The 24,965-nt window shown below is 46.1% G+C and overlaps 1 protein-coding gene across 3 annotated transcripts; it reads right to left on the bottom strand.

Annotated features, from left to right (window-relative positions):
• Nucleotides 1-551: 551 nt before the first annotated feature.
• Nucleotides 552-24,434, bottom strand: Atp12a (ATPase, H+/K+ transporting, nongastric, alpha polypeptide). Of its 3 annotated transcripts, none has more exons than XM_030247693.1 (24): nt 24,272-24,434; nt 23,814-24,002; nt 23,005-23,154; nt 20,661-20,720; nt 18,127-18,327; nt 17,251-17,364; nt 16,390-16,524; nt 16,143-16,260; nt 15,647-15,915; nt 14,478-14,676; nt 14,234-14,343; nt 12,831-12,965; nt 10,628-10,820; nt 8,980-9,155; nt 8,204-8,340; nt 6,456-6,606; nt 4,868-5,036; nt 4,623-4,777; nt 3,187-3,310; nt 2,846-2,991; nt 2,122-2,255; nt 1,852-1,953; nt 1,372-1,463; nt 552-1,210 (listed from the first exon to the last, which is right to left on the bottom strand). In XM_030247693.1, exons 2-24 carry the CDS (start codon nt 23,820-23,822, stop codon nt 1,182-1,184), a joined length of 3,108 nt encoding a protein of 1,035 aa, XP_030103553.1. In that variant the 5' UTR covers nt 23,823-24,002; nt 24,272-24,434; the 3' UTR covers nt 552-1,181. The 3 variants fall into 3 exon arrangements, with proteins under 3 accessions (XP_030103553.1, XP_030103552.1, NP_619593.2); XM_030247692.1 differs by lacking the exon at nt 24,272-24,434 and adding an exon at nt 24,144-24,255; NM_138652.2 differs by lacking the exon at nt 24,272-24,434 and having other exon boundaries at nt 23,814-24,035.
• Nucleotides 24,435-24,965: the final 531 nt, after the last annotated feature.

Below are 24,965 nucleotides of genomic sequence, written 5' to 3'. Positions count from 1 at the left end.
AATCTGCCCAGCTCAACTCCTGAAGATGAGGGTTATTTGGCTCAGAGGACAGTCCCAAACAGCAGCACTCACTTCCTTCAAGTTCTTAAATGTGCCCTCTGAGCACACATCGTCCTCAGTCTCCTGTTTCCTTTTCCAGAGCTGTCGCCCAAAGCCGGCTGCAATAGCAGCAGATTCCCCATGCCATGGGAAAGGCTACAGTGTCGGGAAGACCACTGTATAGAAGAAGCATAAGCAGAACGCCACAGATCCCATCATATCAGCATGCAATAGGCAGAAAGTTTGCCAAACCATCATTCTCTAATGTGCTGCTGCCCAAAAGAAGCCTGGCTGAGGGATTGTGAGGAAAGAGTTCAAGAGGAAAGCTTTATGCTTGCAGATTATCCACGGGCAAAGTAGGAGAAAGAACAAAACCCTCCAACCAACCCACCAAATCCACAAGGACAACAACAAATCCCAAAGCAAAACGGAAATCGCATTTCCTCTTCTTGTGTCCTGTGTACTGCACTCTGGAAACACCCTCAGATTATAATGCCACAATGACACTTGGCTATAGAAAACATCTTTTACTTAAAAACAAGGCCTCACTGGACCTGTCAACATAGTCATACATGCCACACATGAATACATCTAACGATTACAACACAAAACATGACTGACATACAATGATTGCTGGCGAGGGCTCGGCAATGTTTTCCTAGAAATAAATATTAGCACTTAAGTCACTTGGTACTCTTTGCTTGAGGTTAAACTCCAGCAAACAAAAAGTTCATTTGGTGGATTTAGGGGGTCTGCTGGGTCTCTGTGAGGGTAAGAAAGTGAGGCCTGAGGAATCACAGCCTAGCTTAAGGCAGACCCCAGCACACTCCTTGGACACACAAGGGTATTTAACACAGTGACCTTGATATACGTATAAATATATTCTTCCCTGTGCTGACATCTGAACTTCACATAATTTAAAATAAGGAGGCAGACATAGAGATGAAAATTCTATATAAACAGTTAAATCTCAATCTTTAAAATACAAAAGCTAAGTATGCTTCACACAGTTTTCTGTAGAAAAGTCTCTCTCGTATGGGGTTCGGTAGTGTTCACATTGTGCAGAGATCTCCTGAGGAGTAGCCAGACATGAAGAAGAACATCTCTGATATCCCGCTGGGAGACCTGTGAGTGACATGGTCTTAATAATACATGTTCTTGTCCCACCAGCCTGTGGAGGTAGAAAAAGGTAAATCAGAAATAGAGAACCAGTGAGAGGCAGGACGCAAGCACCAGAAATCACAGTGCTAGACGGGGTGGGGTGGGGTGGGGTGGGGTGGCAGGGGCACAGCTGGAAAAATAAAAATTAAGTTCATTTATATCATTACTCACTTCCAGGGTAGAGCCTGATGAACAACTTCCGCATCTCGTCATACACCCAAATCAAAATGGCATGCGGGACAGCCACAAACCAGTACTGAGCCCTGGAAACAACAGAGGAACGTGAGGTTTGTCCAAAGAGATAGCTCAGACCCCGGTCAACAGTGGAGACGGGTGGAAACTCTCTCTTAGTTTTCCTTGCCTCAATAGACAAAACATATGTGTTACACCACACAGCACAGGCCTGCCAAGGTCCTTACTTAACCCAAGCCGGGACTGCTAAAAGTAGCCTGGGTCTTTGAGGGAGCCTGCTGGATGAGAGTGGTGATGGTCCAGTTAGGACTGGAAGATGGGTTTCCATAGCTTGGGATCCATTTAATCTCTTTGGGAAGACTGGAGGAAAATCCTGTGGGAACCCTAGTGTTTATTCCAGTTATGATAGCTCAGAAGAGAAGCCAGCTTCTCGCTTGGTGCCACTGAAGGTCAACTCACCTGAGCATGGTAAAGCTCAGAGCTGTGACACTCCCGAGACCGTAGGAGAGGACCAACGCAACGATGATCTGCGAGATGATCCCCACCCAGATGACTTTGTTTCTGCAACACACACAAAAGCAAACAGATGCTGAATTTCCAAGGCCATGCACCCAACAGACCATGCCACAGGCCAAGCCAACACCTCATATATTACAGGTATGGGCTGTTAGAGGGTCCTGAGACCTTTGCTATCCCCATGTGACAGGCTGAGGTTAGCCATGGAGGTACCTGAAGAGCCCCTGCTGGAAGATGGAATTCCTCCGGGTTTTCCTGATGATCAGATCTGCAATTTGTTGGACCATGATGGCAACAAAGAAAGCCGTTGAGCCTGTCCATTCCAGGTATTTTCTCTGATACCTCGTCTGCCAAGAGGAAAAGGCAAATAAGACCCTGGTGGAAACCTGACCCTCTCTTTCCACTTCACCTAGATTAAAGGTAGACTATATCCTTGTGTTTAGAAAGACATTCTTTTAAAACAAATGATAAGGGGAAAGACAGTAATTTATATTGCCCCATTGTGGCTGTTGGCTTACTTCCACTTCCACTACAATTGTTGAAGTAATGCAAAAGGTGAGTTTGAGAGGCTAGTGAGATGGCTCGGTGGTTAAGAGCACTGACTGCTCTTCCAGAGATGCTGAGATCAATTCTTAGCAACCACATGGTGGCTCAGAACCATCTATAGGGGGATCTGAAACCCTCTTCTGGCATGCAGATGTACATATAGAGTACTCATACATTAAATAAAATTTTTAAAAAATGAGTTTGAGAGATGAGGCTGTTTTCTCAAAAGCCAAGTCACTGTTACCAGGGGGTCTTCCAGACTTAGTAACTGAGAAGCATCCAAGATTGCCTCATCAAGACCATTCAGGGAAGTGGTTTTCTATCACATCATGGATAGGCAGTGAGAAGAGAGGAGGACCAGGTGGCACTGGCCTGAGAACTCTTGACTTACCCATTCCTGCCCGTAGCTATCTTCCAAGTCATTTATGTCATCTGTTTCCCATGATACCCTCAGGTTGATGAGAGAGGTGGGCCAAAAGCCCTGCTGTGCATAGACAGTGAAATAGACGAGGAAACCTCCCAGGGCTTGCATGAGACCTGAAAGAGTAACGGGTACAGATGTGAGTGCTATGCTGGGCCCAGAGAGCTGCCCAGTTCTTGTGCTCCTCTGGGTCATCCTCCCATGCTGCCTAGGACTGGAATGATTTCTTTGGGAGAGATCTTATACAGTAAGGCATGGGTGTGTGTGTGTGTGTGGGGGGGGTGACCAACGATGCTACACCCTCCTCATACCAATGTGAAGGTAAGAGTAGATGGCCAGCTGCTTGTTCACCAGTCTGTCTTTCTTCTTGTGGCGAGGTTTCCTATTCATAATGTCACTTTCCGCTTTCTCATAGGCCAAGGCAATGGAGGGGATCTAGAGAAGGAAAGACCCCCATGAAACCAAATTCTGGAAGGCAGAGAGCAATGGCAAGCAAGGGTGGGCCAGAGTAAGGGTGGGAGTAGGTGATGGAGATGGGAAATGGGTATTTCCAGGTACAGATAACAAGAGTGCATTGTTTATATGGGTTTTAAAAACACCCATCTTTAAAAATCAGTCTGCTGTTTAAAAGTACCATGCTCTGGCAATTCTAAATAGAGCTCATTATTGCTTTATTTAGAATTTTTTTAGTTTTTTTTTTTTTTTTTGGCCACCATTTATGGCATAAACCACCACCCCTCCCCTTTGGCATGCAGCTAGACTACAACTCAATGTTGTACAACAGTGGTACTCTCACTGGTCCTGCCATTAAGAAAGCCCCCTAAAAGCCCCTGTCCTTACATTCAGACTTCCCAACTTGGGAGGTCTGGCCTAGGCTACGGATTTTGTATTTCAAAACTGGTCTACACTTGGAGAATCATTGCGGGATGAGAAAATGATAACGCGTAGAAATTCCTGGAATATTGGACTATGAATACATTCTGTTTAGGAAGGGTATCTCAGATGTAACAATAAAGCATCTTTTATTTTCACCATAAAGCAGGGATCAGACCTAGAGGCTACACAAAAGTGAGGAAAGAGGCCATGCTCAGGGCCACCTGAGTACTGTGACTTCAGATTGCTCTCTGTTGGGTTTCTTCTCCTTGGCCTGGGTAAGCCAGAGCCAGATGGGGGCTGTAAGATGGTGCAGTGTTAGGTGAGTGACTATGGGAAATAACAACAAAATTCTGACAAACTCAGACAAACACACACAAAATACCCCTCACTGCAAGAGCCAGCCCCAACTACACAACAAAAACCAAACCCAATATTTCGTTCTGTGTTTAGCTAGGCAGTTCCAAACCATAGTTCTCTAACTTAACACGGGTGACTGTGGGGCCATCACTTTAAGGCACCAATCTTCCCCAGAGCATGGTTGTGTGATCACTTCTCCAAACAATGAGACGAAACTGATGATGGTATAGTCTTTGAGAGGTCAAAACTCTCATGCCTTTAGACTGAAAAAAAAATCAGTACTGGAGATCACGCCCACTTCGTAAAAATCTTCTCATGGAGTAAAATGGTTTCATTTCCAAACACTTGACAGATATCTCTAGTCCACTGCTAGGAAGCATGGTCTATGGACCAGAAGGGTAAATGTCACCTGGGAGCTCACTAGAGGTGGAGAAATGACCAACGATACAGAAGGCTCTTGGCAGCAATAGGTATGACTTTTGGGGCTATTATCAGATCATTTAGTACCACTTACAATGTCTGTGCCCAGGTCGATGAATAGGATAGTGATGGTGCCAATAGGCAGGGGGAGCCCAGCAACAATGTAGATCAAAAAAGGGCAGAGCTCAGCGATGTTCTTTGTCAGGGTGTAAGCAATGGTCTTCTTCAGGTTGTCGAAGATCAGGCGACCTAGAGATGATATGTCTCTTTATAGGACTTGCTTCTGGTCTCCCAGGAAACCTGGCTACCAGGAAGATACTACCCCAAGACCCCACTCACCTTCCTCCACCCCTGTGACTATAGATGCAAAGTTGTCATCGAGCAAGACCATGTCAGCTGCATTCTTAGCAGCATCAGAACCTGCTATCCCCATAGCAATCCCGATGTCTGCCTTCTTTAATGCTGGAGAGTCGTTTACTCCATCACCCGTCACAGCAACAACTGCATCCTGTGGAGACCCAGTGGGAAAATAGGAATGAGGCAGATAGACCACAGGTCCACCAGGAAGCATACCCCTATTCCTTCTGTCTTGAGGCTGGAGAACTACTAGAGCCATAAGGATCTCTTTGGGGAGAAAAGAAAGACAATCTTAGAAGAAAGAATAAGAAGCTCTGACACAGACATATGCAAAGGAAGAAGTTAAAAATAACTCCAGTGCTTATTCCCAAGAAAAAGAGGTGTTTCATGGAGTCAGCCTTCCATATTGATGGGTTCTCAACCTACAGATTCTACTGTCCATACAGAAAAATTGTGAAAAACAATAGAGAGCTGTCTATCTATGGTGGTATATGCTTATACTTTACAGTACCTGGAAAATTGAGGCAGAAGGATCATGAGTTTGAAGCCAGCCTGACATACACAGGAAAACCATGACTCAATAAACAAAGGTAGAGGAGAGAGAGAGAGAGAGAGAGAGAGAGAGAGAAGAAAATATTGAAAAAAGAAAATTTCCTCTGAAGTGAACATGCACAGATTTTCTTGACATTATTTCTCTCAAATAATATGGAATATCAGGTATTTATGCAGCATTGACAATATATTTGGTATTATGAGTCATCTGGAGATGAATTTTAAAAAAATATTTATTTTTTTATTATATGTAAGTACACTGTAGCTGTCTTCAGACACTCAAGAAGAGGGTGTCAGATCTCATTACAGATGGTTGTGAGCCACCATGTGGTTGCTGGGATTTGAACTCAGGACCTTCCGAAGAGCAGTCAGTGCTCTTAACCACTGAGCCATCTCTCCAGCCCCCTGGAGATGATTTAAATGTGAAATATGAGTACTTTCTATAGGAACATTCATCAGTTTTAGAGATGGGACTTGAGTGGTGGTGTGCTTTGTACTTGTAGGTATTCCAGAAACTCCTTCCCCATAGTCAGCAAGGGATGGCCATTTCTTATGCCTCACTTCTGTCATTGTTTGTATTTACTTATAGAAAGCCTTTCTAGGGCTGGAGAGACGGCTCAGCAGTTAAGAGCACTGATTGCTCTTCCAGAGGTCCTGAGTTCAATTTCTAGCAACCACATGGTGGCTCACAACCATTTGTAATGGGGTCTGATGCCCTCTTCTGGTGTGTCTGAAGACAGCTATAGTGTGCTCATATACATAAAATAAATAAATCTTTAAAAACAAAACAAAACAAAACAAAAGAAAGCCTTTCTATATCTATACACTACCACAGTCACAAGTGTCTGAGTGGCTTCTTCACCAGGGCCTATGTTCTTGTGACAAAATAACATCAGACAAAGTGTGGCTCTGTGGTACTCTCAAAGACAAGCAGAACTTCAGCCCTTCCAACGTATGCTCCATGTTTCCCAGTGGCTAGGCAGGCCTTCCAGGCCTCTGGGAGCTGCTGCTGACCCACCTGCCTCTGACAGCCTTCTACAATGATCAACTTCTGCTGGGGTGATGTCCGGGCAAACACAATTTCTTGGTAGTTGATTAGAAGCTCATCCAGTTGTTCTGGGGTCATGTCCTTCAGTTCCATGCCAGTCACCACAGCGGCTTTCGCTTCTCTAAAAGGGCCAGAGGGAACAGGATGAAGCCAAAGGCCAGGTCATCTAGTGAAACAATTCTGAGCATGGTTTCTATGTCAAGATGTTAGCTGAGGCTCAAACAGGAGACCATTTCCTGTTGTCCTATGACCATGGGAATAAAATGTTAACTAGCCTTTTCCTTCCAGAGATGGGCAAGCACCCTGGGTCAAGATAAGAAGGAAACACATTTCTTTCCTTCTTATAGCTGCCTGAATGTGTGGTTATGTAGGTGATTATGAAGCCAGAGCTGACAAATAAATAAAAAGTATTGACAAAAAGTGTGCATTTGTGCTGGGGATGTAGTGTGGCTTTGTGGTAGAGGACTAGGCTAGATTGGACAAAGTGAACAAACAAGCAAGCAAAATAAATAAATAATCCATTTCACTCCTGGGCAACGTGGTGACTGGCATGAAATGTATCATTCTATTAGTGACCATTCTAAACATATAAACTGGCCCCAGCCATGGTTTTTTTCATAGGGCTGTTTATTTATACAAAGGAGCGATAACAAGTCTAGGTTTGCCAACTGTGCCCAGAGGCTCTCACTACCTGGTAACCATTTATCACCTGGCAGTCATGTGTTCCTATGAAGCATGAGTGCCTGGGCAATCTTGGTCATTGTTCTTTCCCTTCTCCCAGATTCATAAGAGAAGGTCCCTACTCAACCCACCATTCTGAAGTCTCTGATTCTTTGCCATTCAAAGCCTGGGCAGCTCCTCCCCTGTGCATCTCCTCATTAAATCTGTTGTATTCTCCATCTCCTTGGCTAGATGGGAGGTTCCCCACAGGTGGAGACCGTACCTACTCTAGTGTCTGATATAAAGCCTGGCATATAACTGGAAGGCCACGGTGAGATTGAAAGAATTGATGGACAAATGAATAAAAGAATGATAGGTGGATGGATAGCAGACAGACATGATTAAAAGAATAAAGCTTCCATTCTACTTGATAAGTAGAAAAAGAGAGTCTGTTTGCATGACTCCATGTTATGAAGTCAACTGAATACATAAATAAATGCCTAGGAAGCTCACTGTCAGGGGGTGGTATGAGTGAAACCAGAATGAGTCTCAGTATCCTTAATTCTACAACGGGGTCACTCGCAGGTAATTTCATCTACTCTTTATCTTACTTTTTCTAAGCTGGGCAAGAGGTTTCCAGAGCTGCTGTCCTGTGCTGCATAATATTTCCAATCAATCATGCAGGACCCATAAGAGCATCTTGCCTGGTGATATTATCTTAATTGCTCTAAACACCCTCTTGGATGTTCACTCAACAATAGAACTACACTTTCTATAGGGCATGGTCTATTGTTAAGCTACAGTCAAATTCACTTCATTGAATTTTAAAATACCAGGGAAGGGTATTCATGTGCTTGGCATGTACCAGATACTCAATAAAGTTTTCAGTGAATGAATGAATGTAAATTATAAATCAAGCCAGCATAGCTCAACCCTGGGAGAGTGTTAGCCAGAGGATAGTTTATTCCCACTAGTGAAGTTCTTCAGAGTCAACTGGGCCCAGTGTGTAAGAACTCGACCTTCTGCCCCAGAAGGGCTCCAGTTGGTTCTGTGGCTACCTTTTGTTGACTTGCTCCACAGCAATGTTGCGGCGTTTTGCGATGTCTTCCACCGTCTCATTGTTGGCTGATATGATTCCTACACTCTTGGCAATAGCTTTGGCTGTGATAGGGTGATCACCTGTGACCATGATAACCTAGAACACAGACAACAGAAACTCATGGGTAGTGAGGGGCTTTGCTAGCTAAGTAAAGGGGCCTATAGATGTCTTTTAGAGACAGTTGTGCGCTGCTCTAACAGTCCTAATGCTAACACAGAGGGGAAATTCATGTTTGACTTCCTTATCATGAAGACAAATGGATTATGGAAAATAGAGTACTAAAACCTTTTATTAACTACCCTAGTCTAGGGCAGTGGTTCTCAACCCTTTAGGATATGTAAATATCCTACGTATCTGATATTTACAATACAATTTATAGTAGTAGCAAAATTACAGTTGTGGAGTAGCAACGAGAACATTTTATGGTTGGGGCTCACGACACGAGAAACTGTATTAAAGGGACAAAGCATAGAAAGGTTGAGAACTACTGCCCTAGGGCAATATAATGTCTAATTCATGGCCCCAGCAAGTTCTTCTCACTGTAGGGACGGCATTGACTCATCCCACATACATTGCTTGCTTTGGAGGACAGTTACCCAAATCTCAGCAGTATAAAGGAAGAGGTCTAAAACGGAAATGATGATGTGCACGTGAACATAACTGAAGACTGATGCTGTGCTCTGATGATTGTTCTTAGAAACGGAGAGAACCCAGAGAGAGGAAAATAGCACTCACCTTGATCCCCGCACTCCGACATTTGGAGACCGCATCTGGCACGGTAGACCGAGGAGGGTCAATCATGGACAGAAGCCCCACAAAGCAGAGATTGGAAGTGGGAAAGTTTATGGAGTCTACATCAAATGTGTAGCTTTGGGGAAACTTATCTGCTGGCAAGTAGAGGTGACAGAAACCTGGAAAAGGGGTAAGTGAAAGCAGGATTTTTAAAAAAATGCAGGAAAAGAGTCGGGAGATGGTTGTGTGGCATGGTTGGGGGGGCATGCTTAACATATGGGAGGTACTAGGCAGCAGCTGCTGGGTACAAGCATCGTCTGCAGTCTCTGGGGTTGAGGTCAAAGGCATTCCTGTGTCTGGTAGCCCTCCACGATCATGTGACTTCCATCAGTTTTTATATCAAATAATCTCCAGCGTGGCTCACTGCTTCTCACGTTTCAGTAAGCAGGCGAGAGGTCAAACAGGAGGTTCCTAGAGTGACTCTAGTCACATGGAGGCTAATCTTTTGTTGTGGGTTGTGTAGCGTGTGTTTAAATCATTAGCATCTCATTTATGCATCTTATCTGCTGTACAAACTCAAATAGCCTGTGGAAACACACATTCCGCAGATTCCTAGTCGAGTGGTAAGTAAGCACTTCCATGGTGTTTAATGAACCTTATCATCAGCCATGGGCTGTGAATTCATCACTCTGTAGCTCTGAATAGGTGCCATTCGGTCAACTCATGATTCTGACCGTGGAACACACTAACCCATCGCACCACTTCAGAGATGGTGTTTCTAAAGTTCCTTCCATCTCTAACGTGCCCAGTCTCGGTTCCCTAGTTACCTTTCCCCCGCTGGATAAATGAGATAAGCAATCCTTTCTGAAGTCACCATTCCCTTCTAAGAAGTCGCAGCGTCTCAACACTTGCCTGGTAGAGTCCCCTTGCTTGACTCTTCTTCATACTCCACTACCTTGCTTGTATCACAGACCCACCCTCTCCCTTGTTCAGTGAAATGAAAGCTGCCTCTTACTGAGACCAGTGTCTCTCCTCCCACTGCCTCCAAGCCAGGATGATCCTTAACAAACCCTGAGTGTAACTCTGACCAGCTCATCCTTGTGGCAAAGCTTTCCGTATTCTCTCCAAACTGTAAGAAAAAATGCCAGTTCCTCAGCAAATATTTAATTACTCTACATCATGGCTTCAAGCTGTCGCCCCAGCTCTGTTTCCTGTACCTACTCCAGCTCACCATCCTGTGACATTGCATGCACCACTTGCTCCACCATATGCATAAGTCTCATCCCTTTTTTCTTCCTCTTGCTCTCTGCAGTTCTCTCACATGAATAATTTCCCTTGACCCACCCCATTCAAATTCTGCAACTGAAGACCCAATTTAAAATGTGATTGCTTCTATAAAGTCTCTGGCTATGTCTGGAATCAACCCCATTCTCTTCAGCGTTATCTCTTACATGCTTCTCTCTTGTTTATATATGCTTTTCTTCTTCTTTTTTTTTTTTCAGGGCTGGAGATTGAGCCCAGGACCTCACACATGTGAGGCAAAGACACCACCACTGAACTACACTCCAGGAGCCCCCATGTTCTTTATATGATCCATGTGATGTCATGGCTTCTCTGCTAGTGGCACTTCTTTCATGGCTCTCACACTTACCCAACACACGCTCTCCCAGACCACCCAGCTCCATGTAGGCCGTGTGGAAGGCATCGGCAGAGCTCTTGTCCAGTGGCTGCTCCTGGCCGTTGATCATGATGGTGCTGCACTTCTCTAAGATCCTCTCAGGGGCCCCTTTCATCACCATGAGGAAGCGCTTGTCATTCGGGTCCTCGGTCTCATGTATGGAGAGCTGGGAGGGCATGGATTGGGCAGGTTAGCAATGGCATCTTAGCCATGGTTCTTCCAATTAGCAACAGGACAAACAGGGGGGACATTGTTTTCTTGCTATTTGCCCTCAGAGGATAAAAGAGGAGGAAGAATCATGACACTCCCAAGTGTAGCCTGTCTTTTGGTGTTATAACTAATTAAAAGACTAGATTTGGGTGATCCAGAAGGGCAGGGTGAGCTGGAACCCACACTAGGTACAGCTTGTGTTTCAGACACTGGCCCTTTAAAGCCCTTTGAGGAGGTCAGGTGTGCTCATGTTTGAGTAAGCTATGGACAATGGTGTTGCAAGAGTTGGGACTAGAAGAGCCCTTGTCTCACTTCTCCCTCCTAGTGGTGAGTAGCCATATTTTGTATGTGCTTGTTAAACAAACACACACACACACACACACACACACACACATGTCATGTGCACCTGCACACACATGTGCACCTTGGTTTTTGAGGACCTCTCATTGGCTTGGAGTTGACCCACTGGCTAGGCTGGTTGGCCAGGAAATTCCAGAGATTTGTCTGTCTCTGACCCCCAGACCCAGCTTTTCACATGGGTCCTGTAGATCAAACTTGGGTCCTTGTATTTGCCAGGCAAGCACTTTGCTGACTTAGACATCTCCTCAGCCTTGAACAGCCACTTGTAAATGCTGAGCTGCCAAGGTCAGTAGGTATTCCTGTGGCCCCCTGACTCAGGATGGATCTAGTTATATCTGGATATAACGGGAGATGGTGGAAATATAGAGAAGAAGGCACCGTTAAAAGCAGCCATTTCCCGTTCTCCTTCTCCTTCTTCTAAATAGTGCTTAATAGGAATTACACTCAGAGCTGTGTAAATGCAAGGCAAACTCTCTACCATTGAATCAGATGCTCCAGACCACGAAGCTTTTGAAATATTTTTTCGAGAAAATAAGATATACAGAAAATTGTCACCACTTTGGGATTAACAGTTGATTCAAATCAGTAGTTGCTAGTCCCTAATAGAGGGGTTAGAGAACGGACTGAAGGAGTTGAAGGGGTTTGCAACCCCATAGGAAGAACAACAATATCAACCAACCAGACCCCCCAGAACTCCCAGGGACTAAGCCATCAACAAAGGAGTACACATGGCTCCAGCTTCATATGGAGCAGAGGATGGCCTTGTCAGGCATCAATGGAAGGAGAGGTCCTTGGTCCTATGAAGGCTTCATAGGTGCCCCAGTGTACGGGAATTGAGGGCGGGGAGGTGGGAGTGAGTGGATGGGTGGAGGAACACCCTCATAGAAGCAGGGGAGGGAGGATGTGATAGGGTGTTTCTGAGAGGGAGGGAAACCAAAAAAAGGACAACATTTGAAATGTAAATAAAGAAAATATCCAATAAAAATAATAGAAAGAAAATAGGTTTGTCAGGTTTTTTTTTTCCAAGAAAAAACATCAAGTCAACCAATTAAATCAAAACTTAACCCAACCCAACCTAACCCTAACCAAAGCGCCTCCTGTGCCTCCTGTGTTGATTACCATTGTCCTTCCTTCTCTGAATGGCAGGGCAGAGCTCAGTGGCAGAGTTTGCTTAGCACACGTGAGACCCCATGCTTCAAACCCCAGCACCACCAAGAAAAAGCTCTAGAGTGAGGTGTGCTGGCATCACCTACCATGGCTACATTTATTATTCAAAGCCCAAGTCACACCCCTCACTCGTAGCCTGGCACTCTGCAGGAAATGCCATCTGCAGTAGGAAACTGGGCAGACAAGTTATGGGTCAGAACTGAAGAGGACAGTCATGATTAGAAAAGAGGAGGAGGAGGAGGAGGAGGAAGAGGAGGAGAACAACGACACCACTGGCAAACCTGACCTGGTTTGGCCAATACTCGTGCCCACATCTCCCACCCCTCCAAGGTCTTTGAAGCCAGGTCTGGTCTAGAGTATAGATTCACAAATGGATGAGTACAGAAGTTGTGTTGTTCTAGTGACAAACAAAGATTGTCAGTTGTGAGGGGAAACTCACCTGAAATTTGTTGGTAGAATTAAAAGGAATCTCAGCTACTTTGTGGTTTCTTTTCCTAATGTCCATCACATCACCCAAAATAACCTCTGAGAACTTTAGCAGAGCAGTTTCTGAGGCATCTCCAACCACAACTCTCTGGGAATCAAGAGATAAACATTAACAGCACATCAGCCCCCTAGTTCTTTTGTGACTGTTTTCAACAAACCAACTTGCCTTTAACACACCAACAACATTGACTAAGCTTATGGCCTAGCTGAAAAGACAAAGTCACCACCGAGTGGCTCTCGGCGATTGCAGGATTGCATGTAAGAACATGAAGCAATGGCGCCACCTACAGGCATGATAGAAGTTTGCACAAGCGGGAGCTCTATTGTGTAATGGGGCTTCCTGAGCTATGGTCTATATGACTAGGAGACAGATATTCAGGGGGGGTGGGGGGGAAAGTCTTCTAGAATGCACTGCCAGGGGTGTGTGGTAAGACAGTAAGCAGTCTGCCATCAAAACTCACGTAGCAGAAAACAGGGACTCACAGAAAAAAATTATGCAAACTTTGATGTAGGTAAAACTAATCAGTATTTAAAAAATTAGTGGCAGATGAAAAAGATGGAAAGGAAGGCTAAAAGCAGGGGAGGCCGGCGAGAGGTGGAGAGGTCGGCGGGAGGCTGTCTGGCAACTTAGATGCAAGAACTGATCATAATAGAAGTGTGAAATTGTGTATATTTCAAACCTACAATGGGAGGACTTGGTGGCTCACTAGGTAGAAGAAAATCAAAGATAATCTCCAAAGCCTTTGGCCCAAAGACAAGGAGAATGACTATGTCAGTGTGAACATTTTGGCATCCTGTAGACTGGAAGTCAGACTGGGCACAGAAATAACAGAGGGACAAATCAGCTTTGTGGGGGGCAGGGAGAGGGAAGGGAGGGGGAAAGAGAGGAGAGGAGAAGAGAGGGGAGGGAGGGAGAGAGGGAGAGAGGGAGAGAAGAAAGTAGGAGTGTGGTTCTTATTCAGTGTTCCAAGACCACGTGACATCCTGTATTCTAGTCAAGAGGAGGATGTGCTATGTAAGATCAGACCTCTTATTTCTATCCAACTGTATTTTGTGGTTCAGCAAATAACATTTGGGCATCAAGGAACTCTAATTATGTCCACCTAGCTTCCAGCAGTCAGGAAATCAAGTTCAAGACACATTCTGGGAATGAAAAGGAATTTGGATTTCTGACAAACATCCTTGTAACTTTTCAGTGATAGATGGAGCGAAGGAGACCTTCTGCTCATCTCCGGAGTCAGATTTGCTCTTGCCAGAGCAAACTTTGCCCAGTGGAAGAGACTAAATCAAGCAAGTAGAGCACAGAGTGACCTCGTACAGCCTGCGACATAAGACCTAGAGTGGCAGCAGCCTTACCTTCATGATGGGGACACTCTCCTGGCCTGGCCTGAACTCTGCTCGGTTACACAGTGTTATTATCTTGGACAAGGAAGCCCAGGTTCCAGAGCTTTGGTCAAAGGCTTGTTCTGGACACAGAGAAAGAACAGTGGTTAATGTGGGCGATGGGTCTGACAGGCCCTAGTCACACCCTTCAGGTAAGACCAGAGAGCCCGTTTGCTTGGGTCCTTGTCTTTGGGTTTGGATGCTCCACAAAACTCACTTGTCTGGTTTTCACTTGTATCAGCCACAAAGATCTGGTTGTCAAACCACAAGTGGGCCACAGTCATCCTGTTCTGGGTGAGGGTCCCTGTCTTATCTGAGCAGATGATGGAGGTGGAGCCAAGCGTCTCCACGGCCTCCAGGTTCTTTACCAAGCAGTTCTTCTTAGCCATCCGCTTTGCCGTCAGTGACAGGGTAACCTAGCAGGAGGGGAGAAGGATGCTTTGGGGACAATCATTTTTAACTCAGGTTATCTGGGACTGGCTTTCAGGAGAGAACTAGGCCAGAGGTGGTGTTACAGCTACAAGTCTGGATTAGTGAGCTAAAAGCCACCCCAAAACCCTATTAGCCACAATCTTAAAAAATAGATTAGATATTGGACACTTTCCTTATCTCTATATTCTTTGAGTGCTCTGGAAGTCTACAGGCAGCAAAGACAACTCATGCAATGCCACACATGCAATTAAAATGCAAGCCCAGTTAGATGGGTGTGGTAAGATGCTAGCCTAGCATTCATGAGGTGCTGGGTTTAATCTTCAGAACCACAAAATGAAACAAAAAAAACCAGGAGTGAGACCAGGAACTCAAAAACATTCTTCTCCTGTCTTTGGTCTGGACAGCCCTTGGTCACTGCTCATGTAGTTAAATAGTTAGCGTATGAACCCTTTCCCCTCTCCCCCTCCCCTCTCCCCTCTCCCCTCTCCCCTCTCCCAAGAGCCTCCACAGCAGACTGGGGAGGAGGGAGCTTTTGACCAAGGACTGAGTTAGGTGGGCCTGGGTAAAAGGAGACAGGAGAGCTAGATCTAAGTCTGAGGTTAGGTAAGGAAGGGGGTGAACTCCTTTATAAAAAGATGGGGTGGAGAAAAGGGATGTTAGAAAAGCAATAAGGAGATACATTGCATTCAGAAATTCTACAAATTTCTTATCTGGATGAAACAGGGTGTGAAATAACCTATGTGAACTAACCTAGATCTCCTGAGAATATAAAATTCTAGGACAACGCATCTAGAAGTTAGAAACACCCACAATTCTTATTGTCAACCACTCTATGAAACAGGCCCATAGTGGTCTCTGGAGGGGACAGTGTGTTGCTCTGCAGATGGGGCAAGCTGTGGCTCTACAGCCACCTTGTGGTAGATGCCAAGAGGCTCTCTAACAGCATAAACTCACAGTGACAGTAGCCAGGAGGCCCTCTGGCACATTGGCCACAATGATGCTAATGAGGAAGATGATGGCATCCAGGACGTAGTACTTCATGCACACGGCGGTGATGAAGAAAATGACGCCAACGGACACAGCCACTGCTGCCACAATATGGACAAAATGCTCAATCTCAATGGCTATGGGTGTCTTCTCACTCCCAACGCCTGAAGCCAAGGAGGCTATGCGCCCGATGATGGTGCGGTCACCCGTGTTGATGACAATGCCAGTTGCCGTACCTGCAGGGAAGAAGACATTTTACTTCAGGATTTCTGCTCTCAGCCCTCTCTGGAGGCCTGCACAGGAGGCCAGCACATGACAACACAATGGATAACATTAGTTCTCGGGTCCCCTCAATTCTGCATTTTTTTTTTTTTGGAAAAGCTTTAGAACAAAGGACTGGAGGGTTGAAAACCTCAGAGCCAAGAGGGAGAGCCATGCATCCCTGAGAGCCAGCTAGCCTTACCTTCCAGGCACGTTGTAGAATAGAAGCCTATGTTCTTAGTTTCCAAGGGGTTTTCATGGGTAAACTCAGTTGACCGAGCCTGGGGCTCAGACTCCCCAGTGAGAGAGGAGTTATCTACCTGAAAGAAAATTTGAAAGTAATTCAAAATTAGATACTTTAATTCCCACTTTTTCTTTTTTCAAAATAGGGAGAGGGTTGCCGGGTGTCTCCCAGCAGTCTCCTGGAGGAAGATGTCCTTGACACTCACTTTGCACCCTTGGGAAAACACCAGTCTGATGTCTGCAGGGATCTGGTCCCCTCCTTTAATCTCCACAACGTCCCCCACCACCAGCTGCTCTGCTGGAATGATCTTCTTTTCTGCATCTCGGATGACAAGAGCTTGCTGTGGAAAAAAGCCATGACAGCCACCTAAGCCTCTGGGGAACGCTGTGACCTTCCCACTGTCTGCACCTATGAGACCCCGGAGTATGGGCTGTGGACCCATGGCTGTCAGGGTGGTGAGGGAAAAACTAATGACTGCCTCACAGTAGTTCTCGGGACCCTGAGAACTATTTTTTCTTGAGGTCTGTTCTTGGAACCAGAAAAATCTACCATTGTTTGGCAGATAGACCAAGGCAGATGATGAAGTAACTCCCCTCCCAGATGGCCAGGCAGGTGAAAACCAGTCAGAGAGCTAGACCCCTGCTGAGATGGGGGGATGTTAATGAAGGAGCACCCTGCTTCTTTCTTAGTGCTGCAGGAGGCTCTTTGATTCAGGGCCAGAGAGGGTTCCTAGCTACAGACACAAGGATTCCTGGGAGAAAGATGTAGACCAGATGGATCTCCTTGGCTGTTGGTGGGGAATATTCTAGAACCATCTGAGAGGCTGTCCAAAATGGTTCAGAACATGTTGCACAATGACCAATGTTCTGTCTTGCTTTTCCCTTGGTTGAGCATTTTCCTTGATCTCACTTCAACCCTGTCATGACCACCTCAACTCTGTGATGAACTAGGACTCAGAGATGTGAGCTAATCTGACCACGGTACCCCAGACAGCAAAGAGTGAGGTCACAGCTGCCATCTTACCCAGAATTAAGAAAGAGACCAGAGTTGCTTGGCTCCCACTCACCTGGGGGATCATCTTACTAAAGCTTGCCATAATGTTGGTACTTTTGGCTTCTTGGTAATAAGCAAAAATCCCCGTTAAAATAACGACCAGGACAAGTATGGCGCCCAAATAGACCTGGGTGGGGAAAAGAGGCAGCAGTCAAGGAAACAGATAACCCCAAATCTGAAACAGTTTAGCCTGACTATCAGTGTGACACCACAGTGGAACATTCCTACCTGATTCCATGTGACAAGTCACAAATACAGAGAGGCTAAGGGTACTGCCAAGAATTACCTTCAGGCTATGACAATGGGTGACATGAAGGAAATGAAATTTGTGCTAATGTTCAGATATCTTTTTTATATATACACTTATTCACCACCCCACCCCCAGTCTGAAATCTAGAACATTTCTTGTTGTTCATGTTTGTTGGCAATCAAACATTCTCTGCCCTGTGCCAGCCTGAAGACCATGGATACGTCCTCCAAAGCTGTGCCTATCTGGTATTTAACATCAATGACCACATACGACTCCTAGCTTTTGTCAGCTGGTCTCTTTCTCTTAGTGTGTTCAATTCTTTGGGCTTGGCACTGGGTCATGAGCAGGTATAGCTGCCCTCCATGGGAAAAAGGAGAGATTAGCTTTGAGGAAAGAGCATTCCAAAAACACTTCATGGTGATTTTCTTCCTCATTACGAACTAAATGTTCTGTCTGTATTCTAAAATTCACGCCTATATTGTCTGAAAATGAGATACCACTCGTGGCTGGGAGAATTGCCCCGTATTCACCACTGCCTGGTGGGTGGTAGACTCCTAGTTTTAGCACTGTGCCCACTGATGGCCACACCCAATGACTACTTCTCCCCGTAACCGAGGGAAACCCAGGATGGTTGCTTACATTGTCCAGGGATGCAGTACTGCTGACATACTGGATCACATATGCGATCCAGCACAAGGCTGCACCTATCCACAGAAGGATGGAAAAGCCCCCCACCATCTGTTTGAGGAACTTGATGATCTCTGGAGTTTGCTTGGGAGGGGTGAGGGCGTTGGGCCCATCCCGAGCCAGGAGCTCTGCAGCTCTGATACTGGAGAGACCCTGAAAAAGCCAAGAAAAACACACATAGAAACAAACAGTTGCTCCCTGTGTTTTTGCAGGTTGTTAGGTATTAACACTGCCCAAAAAGGCCCTGGAAAAGTGAATTATACCTTATTTTCCCAACTCACACACACACACATATACATACATATATATTTTTTTGACAAAGATTACTTTTGTTTTTATCGATGGGGTACCATGTCATATCCAATATATATACACTACAAAATGTTTACATTAGTTTAAACATCTGTTTCCAAAACCCAATTCTTATCCTGGTTGGTGTGGTAGAGATTGCACCTGGATCTAGGAAAATGTTGTACCTCTAAGCTATATTCCCAGCCCTATTTTGACTTTTTATTTTGTGACATTGATACTGGCCTTGGACTAGCAATCCTTCTGCCTCAGCCTCCCAAGTGCTTTGACACATGCATGTGCCACCATACCCAGCACAAACTATCATAGAAAACATCTTATGCACGCCTTTTCTTCCTAAGTATGTTTAAGCTAGGGGCAATATCTCTGTTTTGCTCATTTTTGAGCCTGCTCTAGGATCTAATGTTTTTGCTTGGTAGGAACCCCCATATTTGTTGCATCACTGGACTCTGAGGTACCAACTCATCACTGCCCTTCTTCTTGCTGCTTTTTTTCCAGAACCCCTTTTCTCAGTAACCGTTGAAGATTTCCACAAGGCTGTTCTAGAGATACTTCTAATAGTGCCTGTGATGGTCACATGCATACTGAACACATACAAACCCCTTCACTTGTCCTGATTCCCAAACAATACAGCACGACACCCATTTGCACAGCACCTGAAGCACATTGCATGTAAATGATCTAGAGATGCTTTTAAAGTATGTGGGAGACGATGTATCTGTTCCATGCAAAGAGAGTGCCATGCCACAGGGGCTTCAGGGTTTGTGCATTCTGGAACAGAGAGTCCAAAATAAAACTCACTGCTGTCTCTGCTGTATTCTTTACTTTCTCACTTCCACCCATCCATCACCTGACCTTCTCTTGCCTCTAACATGGCAAACAGGATTGGAAGTTAAGTCAGATCCTCTTGCACCATGTGTTATCTATCTATCTATCTATCTATCTATCTATCTATCTATCTATCTATCTATCTATCTATCTATCTATCTATCCTATCTTGAGTCTGTTTTTCCCACCTCTCTGCCTGCCTGTCTGTCTGTCTTCATGGGCTACCATGTTTTAGACCTTCATTTCCATCCTAACTTTTTGTTTCAATTTTTTTTACAGCTTTTATTACACCCCCCCACCCACACCCCAATCTTGCAAACCCAGATTGCTCCTGACCCACACTTACCCTATCTGACCCAGGGTATTCCTCAGACTTACATCTGCTCAGTCGTTCTGAGCCCCATTCAGACACTATAGGCTGTTCTGGTCCCTCTGTTTAGAAATCATCCATCTCCCATGGTTTAGTTTCAAACTCTCCATTGCCACCCCAGTTGTATAAAGTGAGTGTTAAGTTTCCTTACACATCTGCTGCCTCAGTGCCAGGATTGCCGACCCCTGTTTGCCTCTCCCGCCAGGCCAGTGTGAATCACATAGTAAGCTTTCTCTTTTTTTTCATTTGAACAAATGAATATTCTGCCAAGAGGTTTGAATTTTGGCTAGAGAGATAGTTCGGTGGGTAAGAGCACTTGCTGCCCTGGCTTGGTTATCAAGACCCACAGGACAATGCAGTCACCTGTAACAGTTCCACGGGATCTGATGCCCTCTTCTGGTCTCTGCAGGTACTGCATACATGTAGTGCATTTATACATGCCCAGCCAAAACCACTCATACACATAAAAATAACAAACAAACAAACAAATGCTCTTTAAAAAGAGGCTTAAACTTTTGAAATTGAACTTGGATTTGAATCCAGAGAATGAGGCAATAGTGAAGAATTTGTAAAGTTCTAAAGTACTCTTGTACGTTGGGCTCTGAGGTGGAGACTCTGGGACCTTACTTTCTAGCAATGGACTCCCCAGCCTCCAATAAAAAGAACCCTATGCATCATTTTACTTCATAAAGCAACTTCTGGCCATGATCTTAAGGAAGGTCTGCATCATTCTGGGGAGCACAGCTCCCTCACTGTTTATGCCTGGGCATCTAGCTCAGTAGAAGAGCCTGCCTGGGGCCGTGTGTCAGGTACACCAGCAGGAGCAGGCAGAATGGCTTGTCTTAGGGTCCAGTCATACAGAAAATGGATAGTTTCACAGGTGTGGCCCTAAGCCACCCACAGCCTGAGCACACCAGCATTCATCTTTGTGTAGTCAGGATGCTTGCTCCCCCAGACCACCAGTCCCCTGATGGCTTACCTGGATGATGTTTGTACCATATTTCTGTTCCAAATCTGTATTACTGAGTCTGTGGTCATCCTGGAATTCACAGAAGGAAAGAGAGTAAATGACATCATTCCAAAAGACTCCACCCACTTTAAAAGCCGGAAGTGGCACCTTGACTAGAAGGGGCCAGGAAGGCTGTTGAGGAGGGGAGGAGGGGAGAAGGCTGTGCAGCAAGTAGCTGGTGCAGGGAAACCATGTCTGCTCCGTGAGTACACACAGTGCCATTGACACGCAGACACTATCGTTGGTTTTTATGAACAATAGAACGCTTGCCTCAATCCCCCCTCCCCCAGCTTATGTAACCCCTGGCATCGTCATCTTGATGATGACGATGAGCTATGAGGTAGTTGGATGCTTCATTCAGACCTGGATGCTGAGACTGACTGGAGTCGATAAGCAAAGCCAAAGAACACATGAGGTGAGAACAGGAGGGAAGGGAGAGGGGGAGCATGGCCGTGGCTGTGGCCGTGGCCGTGGCCATGGCTGCTCTCTATGCTCCTAAGAATTAGAGCAGCGAAGGCTCATCATTCAGAGAGATTGGTTCCAAGGCTCTACTTTGCTACAGATATCAAAGTTCAAGGGTATTCAAGCGCCATGTCACAAACTGCAGGACTCTTGTGAGGAGCTTTCGAGAGTGGACGGCAAGGGCAAGAGGCTCTTTTCTTAAAATGAAGCAGGAAAATGGGCTTAGATCATGGGCTTAGATCATTTCTCTATACAGTATTCAAAGTACTTAAAGAAAAAAATTCATATCCTAATTATAGGCAGAGCTGAGCATGGCAGTGCCTGTACATACAGAATGCCTGTAACCTCAGGACTTGGGAGGCCCACAAACAGTATTGAAGTTCAAGGGCAGTGGAGCCACATATCAAGCATCGGTATGAACTTCATAGCAAGACCTCCATCTCCAAACACAATATAGATAAGAAGACATATGTAAAATTAGAAAACTAGCAGGCTTATGGGAGAGTAGATGTATATTCAATTAGCAATCTCAAGGGAAAACGGTGTGTCTCAATCTTAAAGGCCAGAGACACACAGGACGTAATACTTTTTTTGTGTTACCTAGTACTGCTCTTTCCTCAGTTAATCCTATTCACAACCTTAACAGGTAGGCATTGAGTTTTCCCCTCCTTAATCAGGTCTCAGCCCGGAATCGGCCCAGTCTGGGCTTGAACTTGTGACAACTGCTCCCTTAGCCTTCTGAGCGCTGGGGTTAAAGATGTTTGGAAAGAGAAAAGTGAGCGTCAGTCACACTGAGATTTAAACTGACAGTCCAACTTCTGAGCCATCTCCTCAAGTGCCTACCAGGAACCATGCGTTCAGCTGTCTAACAGTTGGCTCTGAAATGTTTAACAATCGCTCCAGGAAAGTTAAACAGCTCGGACTTCTAGCATTTGTTGGTTCCTCATGAGGCTCTCACCGTGCCAAGTTCCCCAGTAGTGAACGATTGGTGACCTAGCCTGAAGGAGCGGTCTGCGTAAATCTGGCAGTAGCCCAACACGCCCCGGGGCTTTGAGGTCTGCCAATGAACCGCAGGGGCGGTCCAGCGAACCGCAGGGGCGATCCAACACAACCCCAAGCTCCCTTTGACCTTCCTGAGAGGATAGCTTGCAGTTCACATCCAGGGTAAGTTGTTCATTAAAGCCATCAGCTTTAGTAACCCAGCGACATAATAATATCACCCTTCCATAAAGAAACTTAACTTCTAAAACATAGCTCATTTCCCCACCCCGCCACAGACTTCGAGCAAACTGTTTCCCATTTTACATAGGGAAAGAAGGGGTGGGGTGGGGGATGGGTGGGGGGAGTGGGGAGAGTGGGGGTTTGGGGAGGGGAGTTTCCATAGTTTGATTGTGCCCAGTTACAGTTCAGTCCTTGAGAAGGGCTTAGATTGAGACTATGATTGTGGAACCCAAGCCAGACATTTCTCCCCTAGAGCAGTTGTTTTTTTTTTTTTTTTCCCAGGAATACATAACACCTCAGATGGTGAATGAGAGGAATGGGCTCTGCCTCTCTGCCTCTGGCGTTTACAGTTAACCTCCTGGTCCTGTCTAGGACTGCCTCCAACCAGAACACAGGAATCTGGCAGCAAGGATAGAGGAGGACACAGGAGAACAGAACCCAACAAGTAAAGTTATCATCATGCTCTAACAGACAGACAAACCAACCAAGCAACAAACAAGGAGATTGGAACCCTTCTAAGATATTCCAAGACGTTGATGCCATTTTTTTTTTTTCCTTTACCAGAGGGAAGTTATAATGGCACATGCTCTGGTGAGGAGGCACCAGACTCTTTTGCCTTCAGGGGACTGACCAGATCAAGTTCTTTCTTCAGCTCCTCCTCCTGACTCTTGTTGGGTTCTGAGTCTTTGTTCTTCCCGCCCTTGAACTTTTTGTCATCTTTCTGGTCTGCCAGCTCGACGTCTTTAGTTCCATTGAGCTCTACAGAATAGATTTCTGTTTTCTGGAAGAGAAGCAGACGTGTAAATATTAGCTCCAGACAGGTTTCCTTGAGGAGGTGCCTAGTTCCTCCCAGAGGGTGGGGGTATCCCTAGAAGAAGAAGAGCGCTAGCCCCTTCATCTCCAGCTGGAGAGGAAGTGGAGGACCCGACTGTGGGAAGTCTCCCTCCTTACCCCCCCCCCCCACACACACACAAAATCCCTTCTCTGTGGAGGCAGAAGCCTCATCTGGTACAGCCCCAGCAGCATCTTTTCAAGGGACCCCTCTCTGGGTCTGGGCAGGCGTGAAAGTTATCATTTTCCCTAGCACCTTGGTCCATGGTTCACACTGCTTCTTAAGGAAGCGGTTTAGTTTCAAATAGGCTCACTGCAAGCGTGCCTTTTCAGACCCTTGCATCCAACAGAACCCAAGTCATCTCCGAATTGGAGCTTGCAGAACAGCTGCTGTGCTTGGCAACTCTGAGGACCCTTCTTGCACAACTATACTAACTTCTATACACTGTCTGCCCAAAAGTTTACCATATATGTTCTTGGCAGCTGGGATTGAGTTCAGTGTTAAGAACTATAACCTCTATTGTCCCAAGACCAAGCATTTCTTTTTCTTTTTCCTGCGCTTCCCGATGGTCGTCTAAGGTCCCCACTAGACCTGGAGATATCACGCACCCGGCGCATACTGTGACTGGTGGTCCAACCCGCTGGCAAATGATGAAAGACACCGGATGCTGGCGTGCTGAGGTGAGCCCGGTAAGTATGAGGACGCGCGTTGCCTTAGCGGCGCGCTGGACTGTGGTTCCTAGAGACAGGTCCGATCTTTCGGTGGCGGCTGCCGCGGCGGTGTGCAGGTCCGGGTCCCTGAGTGGTGACAGCGACGATGTTGGCGTTACAGAGACAAGGCACCAACCCGGACCCAGCACGCACCTCCGCGGCCGACCGCCAGCCGCTGTCCTGGGGAGGTGGAGCGCGCCTTAAATGCCGCGCGCTCCGCCCACGTACCTGGGGCGACGCAGCTCACTGCACTGGGGACGCCCCTGGGGTAGGAAACCCGAGGACACGCAAGCCTGGGTGGGGTAGGATTGGTGGCCAGGGATCTGAGGATCTTAGGTGGGGACTCCTCTTGATACCTGGCTGGAGGACGCGGGGTCTGCCTTAGGGCGGGTCTGGAGACCAGGTCCAGCCGGTTGCGCAACAACAGTGGCACGCGCCAGGTGCGTGCAGCCCCCGTGCAAGCGCCACTGCCTTTCTGTCAGTCGGACCCCGGATTCCTGCAAGCCCTGGGCTCATCCACGCCCTATGGAGCTTTTATGAAAATCCACACCCACTTTCTTTTAAAACTGCAGTTTCCTTACCAATAAAGGAATTTATTTTAAAAATGTGTAAATGAGGGTGGGGCGGGGAATCTATCTAAGGTGACTGAACAATAAATACCAATTTTAGAGTGCATTTGCTTAGATAAGTGAGACTCCGGAGCAGTCTGGGCCAACCGCCAAAGACTTTATTGAGTAGCTGAATTACTTTGTAAAGATCCAGAAAAGAAATAAAAATCTGGAGTTTTGAAACAATATTGGAAGTAGAGAGGATAAGGGGACCTGGGGGTGGTGGTTAGATCAGAGCTCCAAGGAGGAGCAGGCTGAAGGTTTTCAGAGCCAGGGTTTGGGTAGGACTTTGACGACACAGATGGATAGCTCTGTTCTCCAAAATACTGCTCACCATCGCTTCTGCCTTTACTACCTCCTGCCTGTCCTCCCCTTTTCCTGCAATCAGAAAGGGCAAAGTTGGAAATCTAGGGTTTTCCTACTGTGGACCAGGAACAAAACA

This window comes from Mus musculus, chromosome 14 (genome assembly GCF_000001635.26).
Source record: "Mus musculus strain C57BL/6J chromosome 14, GRCm38.p6 C57BL/6J".
Lineage (NCBI taxonomy): Eukaryota > Metazoa > Chordata > Mammalia > Rodentia > Muridae > Mus > Mus musculus.
Note: the sequence above shows the minus strand (reverse complement) of the source record. Positions and strands in the feature narration are given on the sequence as shown.